The sequence below is a fragment of the Coptis chinensis genome, chromosome 5 (assembly GCF_015680905.1).
Source record: "Coptis chinensis isolate HL-2020 chromosome 5, ASM1568090v1, whole genome shotgun sequence".
Taxonomy (NCBI): Eukaryota; Viridiplantae; Streptophyta; class Magnoliopsida; order Ranunculales; family Ranunculaceae; genus Coptis; species Coptis chinensis.
Genome location: NC_141460.1, coordinates 88,142,422 through 88,155,523, shown reverse-complemented (window position 1 = coordinate 88,155,523; position 13,102 = coordinate 88,142,422). Strand labels below are relative to the sequence as shown.

General features: G+C 39.9%; 1 protein-coding gene across 1 annotated transcript; it reads right to left on the bottom strand.

Annotated features, from left to right (window-relative positions):
* Positions 1–2,794: 2,794 nt before the first annotated feature.
* On the bottom strand, positions 2,795–6,440 carry LOC147499785 (Pentatricopeptide repeat (PPR) superfamily protein). The gene is made up of 3 exons (XM_086563535.1): positions 6,358–6,440; positions 3,279–5,901; positions 2,795–3,036 (listed from the first exon to the last, which is right to left on the bottom strand). The coding sequence occupies exons 1-2, from the start codon at positions 6,438–6,440 to the stop codon at positions 3,477–3,479; spliced, it is 2,508 nt and encodes an 835-aa protein (XP_086419661.1). The 3' UTR covers positions 2,795–3,036; positions 3,279–3,476.
* Positions 6,441–13,102: the final 6,662 nt, after the last annotated feature.

The following is a 13,102-nucleotide window of genomic DNA, read 5'->3' as shown; positions in this document are numbered from 1 at the left end:
TCAAGAGATGTAACATACTAAGGGTTCAGATTGAGTTAGAAAGCATGAGTGGGACAGTGACTATACATAGCTTCTCAGTAATGAACATACTTGCATGTTGCATGCATTGATAGGCTTTATGGGGATCCATGCAAAGATAGAGGGGTCCACGTCTATGATCAAGTCTGGGACAACAGTGTCCATAGAATCAGTCAGCCTAATAGTAAGGAGATTTCTTTTGTACAATGAATAGGTCCCACCACCAAGACCACAAGTACTTCTGGATGACTGGGTAAAACTGTTAATTGATTCCATTCTGTAGGAGTGTAGGATTCTTCATTCTTGGGTTCATGGGGTTGGTTAGGTTTTAGCAGGAAACACGTCTGACTGTTTTTCCGTGCTATGCAGATTCCAGCATGAACAAGCTCCCGGTTTTCACTATCGATAATTTATCCTACAGACGTAGGTTACATTGATTTGACCGCAGGTAATTTTCTGTTTCCTTTTATCCTCAGCCCAAGCCCCAACTCAACTAAACGTCAGGCATTCAAGCCTATAACTATGATCAACTCGAGTCAGCTTAGATGGCTAGCTGAAAATTTTGGTTGTCATTTCTCAGTTCTTAAAAATTTGTTCAAATGATACTACACATTCGCAAAAATTCTAATCCAGAAAGTTGGAATGTATATGGCCGAAACCGTCGAGGTGTGGAATATATTAGCCTCAGCCTGGCCTTCAGCACTCACCAAGTGAAAACCTCTCCTTCACTTATCTATGGGCAGTGAGATTTGAGAGAGCATTAACATGTACTCCAGGTCAGGTTGCTAGGTGGGCACTAAAAGCGGTATGGAATTGGGGGAGGGGCTTTCTCACGGTCACTTAGTGGGTGCGAATAGGAAGCTAAATCGTGTTTCACACTTTGCTCAGGTGTCGGTTGAATTAGACTGCCCAAGTTACATAACACTTAGCAGCCATATAGCTGCTGGAAAAAGATGCAGGCGGCAAAAGGATGCAGACCAACAATTCGTTGCTTCATAGCACTTGGCTTCTTGGGTACAACACGTCATCTCTTCTTTACGATTCTTGTCAATGAACGAGCAACATTTGAAAGCACAAGAACAGTGATTCTGATCAAGTGATTGTTCTTGAAAGGATCTAGTCAAGTGAATTAGTAAATGAAAAACAAGAACAAGGTTGTTTAGTTTTAGAAAGCCTTGTAGCAAACTTACTCCTCGGTAACACTCGTCCAGTAAAATCCTAATATGGAATCCAATTTGAAAGTAAGGGCTTCTGATTAAGGGACAAGAAGTAGGAGTTTGTTGGACTGCATAAGAATTTGCACATGAATCCCACTTCTTAGTGCCAATCTCCATGTGATAGGACGCATGCATGAGAGTTCTTCCGGAGCTTCCCAACGCAAATTTTCTCATAGAAATTAACGACAATAGGTTAAGATTTCCTTTGCTATCCCATTATATACCGCTTAATCATGATTCATGATGATATGCACTAAAACTGAATAATCGATAAGTGTTGAGGCTCAAGCATAGACCAGAATAAAGACATAGACAGAGAGTGAACATGAACGAGGAGAAGAGAATCAATAAGAAGAGGCGATTCGGATGAGCATTTAGACTTTAGAGAATACAAGCACTTATAGGATACTTTACTCATCTCACGTTGTGAAACATTTGTTTGTGCAAGTCGATGATGTAAACCACCTGACATCCTGGTTTTCAAGCACAAATCATTATGTCTGATGTCTCTTCACTCACCTATCTCTAAACCACCAAAGCAACTATTACACTGAGCACTCTTATCCCCGGAAACTACTCGTGTTCCTAGTCTCTAAATCTTAGTCTTGATATACCCCCAACTTTGTTAGGTTATGGAACTGTCGAGCTTTGCTCCGGTGTCCGACCATGTGTCTTCAGTACGTTTTCACTCAGAGAAGATTGTTAGGTTATGGAACCGTCGAGCTTTGCTCCGGTGTCCGACCATGTGTCTTTAGTACGTTTTCACTCAGAGAATAGGGCGCGCCGCGCTCAATTATAGCCAGGACCAAGGGGCGCACACACTCATGTTACTGGAAGTTGGAAACGTAGAAGGCACGCACGCGCTCCACCTTATTTCGGAATTTCGACAGTTGACGAAATTTCGGCCCAAAACCCAATTTCTCACCTTTTTCTATGTGTATCTATATAAAGGAAATAAATTAGGGTTTTGAGATAACTTTTGAGTGATTCATTTCATGGGAATTGTGGGAGCTCTATTGAGCTAGGGTTTGAGTGAAGCCTCTTGTTCTTGATTCTAGTTACCTCTTGTAAACTCTCCAATCTTTACTATAAAGGAAACTCGGCTCTTGTGTGGACGTAGGTAACATTTACCGAACTACCTTTAATCTTTGTGTCTCTTTGAATTGCATTTACTTCCATATTTATTGTTTGCTATAAATTGTGATGATAAATTAGTGGTTTTGCTTTGTTGAGTTTGTTGTGATAACTATCAAAGTCTTGGGTGGGTGACTTCCTTGGTGTGATCTCTAAGTTGAAGTAACTTGAGATTGAAAGTAACTAGGTTGAGGTGTAACTTCCTAGTGAAATCTCCCAACAAACTTAAGATGCCATCTAAGGGGAAGATCTTGCCATGTCATTTGATAAGCTAATGATTAATGTGGATCATCTACAACTTTTAATGGCTACAAATCACGTTGGAGTCCTTTATACTTCAGCTCTCCGTATAAGATCTAACCACTTTTAATAATTGACAAATGAAGCCACATATAGAACACCATCTCTAAACTGTTGATGCAATATGAGAAAATTGAAACTCTTTATGGACATCCAGTTAGAACGTTTAGCAAATAATGTTACACTTGACTTCTATTTACACAATTTATGTAACAATGCATTAGTAATATTACACGTAGAAGTTAGAGATGACCTCAACTGTTAGATAAGAAACTGCAACTAGACCTCCCAAAGCACTATGTTCAATCATAACCAAAAGACAAGCATCAGCATGAGCATAAAGTGAACGTCTCTGACGAGTTGCAACCTACAAAAGCAGGAAATAAAGAAGTCAGGATATCAGCACTTATGAAATGAATAAAATTCATTGACAAAGCTCACTAACGAACTTCCAAAATGTAAAAGCTATAAACTTTGCATCTGTTGCATGTAACAACTAATTGGTTTAACAACATGCAAGAGTTGATTATGAGTTACAAAGTTTGAATAATCTAGCAAATTAGAACTTCACAAAGTTCCAGGATTAGGGCGCGTTGAAGGCAATTATACCTTTGTAAGAATCAATATCGGTAACAAATACGAGCCTTCCCTCTGTTCCGTATCCCAGTCTTCTCTTCTACTGGTTTTAATGCAAATGGCTAACGAGACAATGTAGAAGACAAAGCACAGCGTGGTCCATCTGCTGAATGTTTCACCCTTGAAATCCAATGTGACATCAACACAATTTTATAAGGTAAATAACTTTTTTTAAAGCAAACCCAACCATTTCTTGAAAGTTAATGCTGCTTCTCTCCTCTTAAATTGGGCCTCTGTCTGGATCTTAGGATTCTTTTTCTTGTAAAGTGTTTTATGATATTTCAAGAAAATGGTCCTGTACTTATACTTGTCAATAAACATATCACCAGCCTCCATCTTTTCCACCACTTCATTTGCTCTGAGGAAAAATCCACCTCTCACAAAGGTGTATAATACAGAATCTAGGAGCTCCTGGTCAAACTTCATTGAGCTAGAAGAAGCAAGATCCTTCATTTCACCCCACAGCTCAGTCACCTCTATATATTTTCCTCCAATAGCAGCATAACCTGTAACTAAAGAGTGAAAAGTCTGTGCATTCGGGGTGTGCCCCAAAGCCCTCATCTTCTTCAGAGCCTTCTCTGCATCTTGCATCAATCTCTTCTTGCTGAAAAAGTGGATCACGCTGTTCCATTCATGAACGCCACAGTCGGCCCTCTGCCCTTCCTTAATTTCCTGCAAGAGCTTAGCCATCACGCCCGCTTCTCCACTCTCAGCACATCCCTTCACTAACATATCAAACTCTTCATGGCAAGATTTTGAAATCTTGGTCTCTTTCATCTCTTTAAAAAGATGAAGAGCACCCTGAGTGTCTTTCTGAAGTACCCGAGATTGGATCAATGCTTCATAGCAGCTAGAATCGAGTTGTATTCCTTCCTTGTGAGCATCTCTCAGAAGAGATGAGATTTCTAATGACCGATTTTCTTTGCAATATGCTTTTAGCAGGGCAGAGTAGACTGATGAACCAGTTCTTATTCCAGCAAAACGCATCTCATCAATGAGATCATGTGCTTGATCTAACCAGCCAAGCGAGATACACGCACTAATCACATGGACCACAGCTGAATTTTCGATAGCAACTGGGACATCTTCTTTATTTGCTTTTATCAAAAATTCAGCCAGTTCTCTGACCTTTCCAGCTTCAAAGAAGGACTTAACCAGTTTGGCGTAAATTTTCTCAGTTGGCTGAAGTATACCACATTCAGAAGTAACCAGTTCAACTCGCTTCTGCAAGTTTTCCAATAAAAGATCAAGTGTCTCTTTTGCCTCAGCCTCTAGGCCTACATAATTTCGATCTCTACAGAACTCTTCATACGACAAGTCTGAGCTTTCAACAAATATAGGCTGCTTTAGAACATCAGATTTTTTAAGGCCACGGGCTTGTCTGGAATTTACTGTGGGTGAGGAGAACTTACGAGTACCAACAGCTTCAAGTGTAAGTGTTGCCGAAGCAAGAGAATTACGTGCTTTCTTCGCCTTAGAGAGCATTTCCAAGACCATTTGTGATGCAGAACTAAGGTCACCAAAGTTCAAATGACATGTCAGCAAACAGTTATAGAACTGTTGATATTGTAAGTCCCCCAAGTTACAAGTGTCATCTATGTGTCTCTTAAGCTTCTTGAGTTCATCTCTGTGTCCATTTATTTCATAGATATGTGCCATTGTAATCAGTAAATTTGAGTCAGCCTTTATACCAACTCGAGGCATCATTTCCAGAAGTTGTTCAGCCTTCCTAGTTGTGCCAAATAACAAACAGCCAGCCAAAGCAAGGTTGAAGACAGTAGTGTTAGGCTTCATCGAAAGCAAAGGCCTGTTAGTCTTCTTCCGTGGATCTACCCTGTTATCTTGGAACAAGTACCCTATTTCTAGAATTAACTCAGCAGCAAGGTATGCACCAGAGGCTGTCCTTGACATATGAGCCACAATTGCCGACCATGCCGTTACCGGGGGGTACTTTTCTGTTTCAACCATTCTTCTTAGCACAGTCGATGCAGGTATTGGCAACCCATACTTTGCAAGACTGAAAGAGAGGTATATTAGAGTTTCAAATTTTAACAATTCATGCTTATCTTCATCAAAAATCAGTTCCACCAAACTGTGAGATTTCTCAAGCCACTGAAGGTCACCACTTTCTGCAAGACCAGTAAGAAGATTATTTAATATGGATTTTCTAGGAAATCCTTCCATCTCCTTATACTGTTGATATAACTTCCATGAATCATCAAATCTGCATTCAACAATGGAATTTTCTAATTCTACACTTAGGCGAGATGGGTCATGAGCCTGCACTAATATCGTTTCAGCCATGGTCGAAAAGGAGAGCCTCCACGAATTAGTACACACATTGTTCAGCTTCCCAAGAGGACTGTCCTCGTTTACATCATCCAAACTGCAAGCAGAACTTTTCTTGACGTTGAAATGGCTGCCACCGAGCAAGGAAAATGAATAAAAAAGACTTGGAGTAAACTTGTGGCGAAGCCTCTTGATTGATAGCATTTTTTCCATCAAAGTATAAACACCACTCTGCAGTGGTAGCCACCCAACAGACCAACTTGAGCAATACGAAGAGCACCTTCTTGAATATACAAGAATTTCATGACTGGAGTATAAAACAAAATGAATTGAGGTTCAGCAAAGCAATAGACAACTGTATTTTCTAAAAAGAAAACAAACTTGCCAAAACGTAGTGCAGGAAAGGTTTCAAAATCATTTTATCAAGCACAAGATGTGCACGAGGTATATAAGTTCAATAGACTCAAACAATTAAAAGTAGCAAGTGAAATGAAGATGAGTTTGACTGAAGGAAATAAAAACCATACCATTTTAATGGACTGAATTCTAAATAGTAATACAAGAGTGAAAAACACGCTCACGAAGTATCAAATAAAGGAAGAGTTGATACAAAGTGGAAGTGAAGATCAATGATCAAAAGTAATCTACTACGCATAATTCAAATTTTCTTCGTACATGAAACAAGAAAATATGCTTTCATTGTTTATTGAATAGCACAGCACACATACTATCCCAAGGTTTTATGTTTTGGTGTACTTCTTACCTTAAAACTTCAGTTCCAGAAACCCCATCAAGCGTTACTGCTGAAAAATGCAGGGGATGATGGGCCTTTGTTGGATATGTCATATATGTGCTTGGTATGGGCTGCACTTATGTTGTGATGGGCCTGATGAGTAAGCCCACTAGTGACATCTTGATCTGCGTGATAAAAGTTTCAAATATATCTTATAATATATATAGTAATACACACCTATGCTACAAAAAATGAAGAAAATCATTTACCATAATTCAAAAAATAAACACAAACAAAGATACTTATTACAAAAATACGTAATAGTTTAAGAAAATTGACTTCATATAAAAACATAATCTTTTTTATAGTGACATATAATTAACTTAGCAAAAACAAACATATAATTTATATTGAACTTTAGTTTTTTAAACTCATTCAAATCTTAAGCCTACATGGATTTTTAATTTTCAACATTTAATCATGCAAAAAAAAAAAAAAAAAAAAATTGATTGGACCGCCTAGAGGCTACCTAGCCCACCTAATCGGTCCGCCTAGACCCGCCTAATCAGTCTACCGATTTTTTAAACAAATTAGGCTTAGGCGAGTTGGTTGAGCACCACCTAGCCTAGAGACTGCCTAGGTGGCCGCCTGGACCGATTTTTTTAGAACAGTGATCACGCAGGACAACAGTTCATACCAAACGACAAAATATGAAAGTTTGTCTTTATTGAAGACTTTCTGAAACTCTTGTAGTCTTTATTGCAGTTGCTGCAACGCGTCCAGACACTCAATTCGAACTTCAATAGCTAGCGGACATCTCAAAACCAAACAAAATTCACATCCAATATTTTGCCCTTACTCGATTTCGGCATCCGTACACGGGAAAACGGCGTCAGTTAGCGGGGACGCGTCATCGGGCATGAAAATTTCCCGACATGTCAAACACCTGCGTGTCTAAGTGCATGAAACATTTCTACCAGGTGTGTTCATAAGTACGAATTAGTTCTTATCTTTGCCACATTTTATTTCTCTCTTTATAATACTTAGATCTTACATGTCACTTCTTCATCGAAAAACACTGTACACTATGGCGTTCAAAACAAAGCTTTCGCTGCTTTTCGTTCTCTTGGCTTTCATTCTTCTCTCTACAACTTTTGCTCTGGTAAGTCATCATGAAAAAGAAGATCCAGAATTGCAAACTTGCAAGCATCGATGCCGAGCTCAACAACAATTTGATAGGCGTCAGCAACAACAATGTGAGCAAAGGTGTGAAGATTACGCGAGGGAGAAACAAAGGCGTGAAGAAGAAGAACAACATCGAGGCGGTGATGGTAGTGTACTAGGTGAACTACTCTTCAACTCCTTGGAAACACAAGGAGATCCTCGAAGAGAGTTCCAACAATGCCAAGAGAAATGTAGTCGACAACCAGGTCGACAACAGCACGTTTGCAAGAGGCCAACTGAGGGCGAATGGGAGAAGAAGAGGAAGAGGGAAATGAAAACCCTTACATATTCCACCAAGAAAGGTTTCAAGGACTTCTTGAGAGCCAAGAAGGTAACTATAAAATTCTTGAGAAGTTCACTAGGAGATCCAAACTTCTAAAGGGGATAGAGAACTACCGCATAGAGGTCACTGAATCAAATCCCAACAGCTTTAGTATTCCTAAGCATGTGGATGCAGATACCATTTGTTACGTTGCTGAAGGTAAAGTTTAAACATTCAATTAATTAGTCTCGATTAGCATCATTGCATGCAGTTTCTTATTATTTAGCTCATATATGCTAAGAACTTGAATAATTGGATGCAGGACGTGGTGCTGTCACTCTTATACAAGGAGAGAACAAAGAGACTCATAACATAAAGCGCGGAGATATCATGAGGGTTCATGCAGGTACACTTATTTATTGTGTCAATACGGATGTAGATGTTGGTTATTTTGGGACTACGACCTGATGATCTGTTCGATAGGAAATGGCTGCACTCTTCTTGGGACAATAGTTGCCTACATATCAAGTTTCTCCGGGTAAACTTGAATCAAACCTTACGTAGTTCATCTCTCTCTATTTGTAGATGTGTGTCTGAACCGTTATGGATTGCAGATCCACCTTGTATGCTATCTTGATGATTTGTCATTACTCTGATGTTACAAAGTAAATGACTCCTTGATTGTTGTGTTGACTGATCTTCAGGATTGCACTAGTTGATATCTTTCCATGCATGGCTGTAACTATTGCTGGTAACGACCTGGGTGTTGGGTCGTTGGTACGATCTGATGTTATGGGATGAGCTGGAGTAAGACATCCTGCCTTGTGGACACGTGCTCTGTAGTGTAAAATGGAGGGTACTTACACAACCGCCTTTACTTTTTATTTGTTCTTGGGACAGCTGTTGCGTGGAACAAGAACGGTTTAAAAGGTAAAGTTTTAAAAGCACGTGTCTGACAGCTGTTTTGTTTTGAATTTAGGTTTTGGGGAATGTGCGGGAACTGTTGGGCTGGATTCGTGGGCCCGGATTTACGACGATTTGTGGGTGAGTAATGATTTAAGTTTTGGGAACACGAAACGTTTTGATTGTCTCGAGGTGTTTAGCAGTTGAGGGGTTTATGACTTGTAGAAGATTTTTGTTTGTTCACTTTTCCACCAAAGGAAAAAAAATAGTCTAGAGTGAAAGAGAAAGAAAGAAGAAAAAAAATTTCTCGTCCTTCTTGAATCAGGTTCGTCTTTCCATTTTAAAAATTTGAGCTTTCTTTCTTTCTTTGATTGTGTCATGTCTATGACTAGTGATAGTGTAAGTGGTGAGGTTGAAGTTGGTAAATGGAGAGAGAGAACTGTAAGTGAAGAAAGTGAGGAGAGGGTTCGTAGTGGTGATGAGGCTTCGTCGTCTTCCTCGTTGGAGACGGTGGATGAGAGGAAGCCTAAATCGGTGAATTGTTATGCCGCTTTGAGGAGGGAGTTTGGTTGGGTGAAATCCGACCTGGTCATGTACGATCTGGCTGGGGAGAAGAATTTGTATACTAACGACTATGTTCCTTGGGGTGGAGGTGTAGTTGTTTGTTATGGGCAGTTAAAGGCTGGGATGAGGCTGCCCTTTTCCCGTCTTACTATAGAGGTGTTGAATTTTTTGGGGAAAGCCCCCTGTCAGCTCGTGGGGAACAGTTGGAGGGTTCTCCATGGGTTGAACTTGTTGAATGACAGGGGCTACAACATCTGTTTAAACGATGTGATTGAACACTTTGTTTTTAGGAGGTCGGGTGTTATGAACTTTAGTTTTCATGTTTATAATGGGAAGTCTCCTGTTATTGTGGGGGTGAGCAAGGAGGACTGGAGTCGTAGGTCGTTGTTGGCTGCGGGTAGATATTGTCCTCCTGGTTTGGAGATTGATAAATGTGTTATACAATCTCGTGGTAGGTCGTTGGTTGTAGGTCGTAATGTATGTGTTTTATATTATAATTTGGATGTTCTGTTTTATTTTTGGGTTTGTTTTTGCAGAGGTTTCTATCCCTTCTCGTACGAAGAACGATGTTATTGAAAGGTTTGCTTGTTTGAGTTTGGAAGATAAGCAGGCTTTGCTGGGTGAGGTTGCGCATTACTTTAAGAGGCGCGGAGGGAAGAAAATCAACCGTAAGAGGCTGGAGCAAAAGGCTAGGGCTCGCAAGGTAGTGGTTGAACTTTCTGATTCTAGCTCGGAATCTGCCATGGAGAGGGAGAGTCATAAGAAAACACTTGTTTCTGAAGTGAAACGGAGTGGAGGTGCTGGGGTTCTGGTGGAGCTAGGACGTCTGGTGGGGTCGCTGAACACCGTTTTGGAGTGGTGAGGGCGGCTGGAGGGGTGACACCTTCCAGACGTCCTGAGTTGGGTGATGCAAATCATTTGCTATCTCAACGTTCTGAGTTGGGTGATGTAAATCGTTTGGCACCCCTGTAGGAACCGTTATTTCAGAATGAATATTTCTACAAACCGTGAAAATCACGCGCAGTGGAATTAATGGTTCTCACGATTTTGGATTGGAAAACATACCTGTAGATCCGGCTAATCTAACTCTGAGAATCCAATAGCTATGAATCTGAATCAACAATCAACCCCTTGATCTTCTGTTGTATTCTTTTCAATAGATTGGACGTTGTGTGGGCAACGATCTACTAACCCCTTTCTTTCTCACAAAGCCAGATCCAATTTTGGATCTATCTTTCCTTGCCTCTCTTTTCAATCCAAAGTGAATAGTCATTTAGGCTAGGAGAGAAGGGATTCTATTTATAGGCTACAACAGGGACCATGAGGAGAAATTAGGGTTGGGCCTCTTGACGGGCTTGGGCTTCCCATGTTTGCCCAGAACACACGGCCCAAGTCCGTCAACAAATGACTTATTCCACTAAAGGCTATTGTTGCACTACCGCCCTAATCCCAAATTATGTGTCAGCGTTTATGGGCTCCATATTATATGCTTGTTGATCTCCCCGTGTTTAAGATATCGAATGCCCGTTGATTAAGTCAAGTTACTGACAACAACATCAATCAACTTCTTATGTCCTTGAGTAGTACCACTCAACCTCATTGTCATGTCAGAATAAATCCACCTGCAGGGTTTACATAACAATCTTTTTGAGCTCCTCAAGGGGACATCATTAGCCCGACTTCCTGCGGGTCACGGATTCCTTCTATAATCAACAATACACTTTACATACAATGTCATTACCCAATCCATCGAGTTTGTTGATTCACAAATGAATCTCACTCATTGATGATTTAAAGTAATGTACAATGCACGTAAGTGCCCGTTATTATATCCAGATTAAGAGGACAAGCATCCATAATAACAGAGGTGTTTGTTCTCTTATATAGTCAGTATAAAGAGAAACAACCTCACTTGGTCCTGTTCAATACACACAAAGTGTACTAGTGTAATCCTATAGTTAAGATAGACTAATACCAGATTATACTACAACCATACTAATGGTTTGTCCAAATTCATCTAGGTTGTGAACGATTACTTATACTTTATAAGGTACTGATGATATGATCTTCTATGTGTTCACACCATATCATCTACAACATAAAGTAGTAGACACATGCATATAACTAATAACATATATAATATGCATAACATTTGCCCATATGATTCTCATTCAAAATATAAAGAATTAGAGTTAATACAAAAGTAATGCTTTTAGTATATAACCCTATCAACCCCAATGTTCGGAGCTAGGGGGTAGAGGGTGCTCTGCGTCCAACCGCTTCTCTTTTGGTGATGCAAATTGTTCTGCATCCAACTGCTTCTCCTCTAGAGATGCGGGTGTTGGAAGTGCTGGTGGTGCTGCGGGTGGCAGTGCTGGTGGGGAGGTTGATGCTCCCACTTCGTTTTGGAAGCTTAATCTGAAAAGGCGTTCCGAAGTGGTTGAATCGGAGGGGGCTAAGAAGGCTCGAATTGGGTCTGGAGACCGACCTAGTGCTGTTGTAGGTCGTTCGTCTTCAGGTCGGGCTCCTTTGCAGAAGATGAGCCTGATTGATGTGGCTGCTGATGTTGGGTTGGTTGAGTCCCGTGGAAAGGAGAAAGTTGGTGAGGCTGAGCCTGCTGCTGAGCAGGGAAAGGGGTGGGTGATAAGAGCCCAAAACTGTAGTTTTAATCCCTCAATAATCATACTTTTAGACCAATTATGCGAGTAATAAATAAGAGTTAATGTTGATTACGTGTTTTTATGTATTTCAGGCAGTAAAGTCAATTATGTGCAGAAATGTGCCACTTTGGCGAGATAAAGGAGCAAGGATTGGTTGGGATATGAAGTTCTGTGATAAAGGCCAAGATTCAAGGAGACAAAGCCTTTGTAAAGCCCGGTCAAAAGATGAAAAGTCAACACGGGCAGAAACAGTGCACAAGTCGGCAGAACTTCCAAAGACCATATCTTTGGACTTAGACCTTAGAATTGGGCCTACCTTACATCAAAACGACCGACTCGAAAAGAGCTTTCCAATGGTATAAGCCTTGACCAAATCAGAGGAGCAGAAGTGGACGAAAAGTCTGCTGAAGTTGAAGCTAGTTAAAACGGGCTCTGTGGACTGAAGAAATTGGGCTTTGGGCTTGATTTTCCGGCCCAAAATATGGCTCCTCAGCCCATGCACGAAATTGTGGATCTGGTCTCCTCCTTTATATAAAATAAGACTTAGCTCTTAAGTTAGAGAGGTAGATAGGTTAGAGTAAAAAAGTAGCCATTAAAATAGCTTCTAGATCTAGTTTTATTTGAATTCAATTAGTTAAATTAATTAGTTTCACTTCATTATTTTAGATTAATCTTTTGAATCATTGTGCTTAATTTAAGTTAGATAAATAAAATAGTTATTCTTGTCATTTCAATTTTTGTCATTTCAATTTATTAGATCTAATTTCAATTGTTGTTATTCAATTCTTAGTCATTAATTAGATTTGAAGTATTGGTTAATTAAAAGTAGTAAAGTTCACATCTTTATATATGTCGTTTCGTTATTCGTATCTTGTCGTTCGAATTCACGTCGTAGTATAAAACCTCCACCATTGCTCTCATTAAACTTTGGATTACTAGTCAATTGTAGAAAACTTCAATACTAAGGAATTGAGAGTGGAACGAACTTTTTACTCCACTCTATTTCGATAGAATTGAGAGTATAGAAATCTTTGATAGCAACGCGTAATTTAGTTTAGTTTTCTTGCGTTTTAAGTTTCAACGTTCATTTCATAGTAAACTATTCTTTTTACATTTATCGAATGGCGCCGCTGCCATCTTAGTACTCTTTAGTATTGTTTTC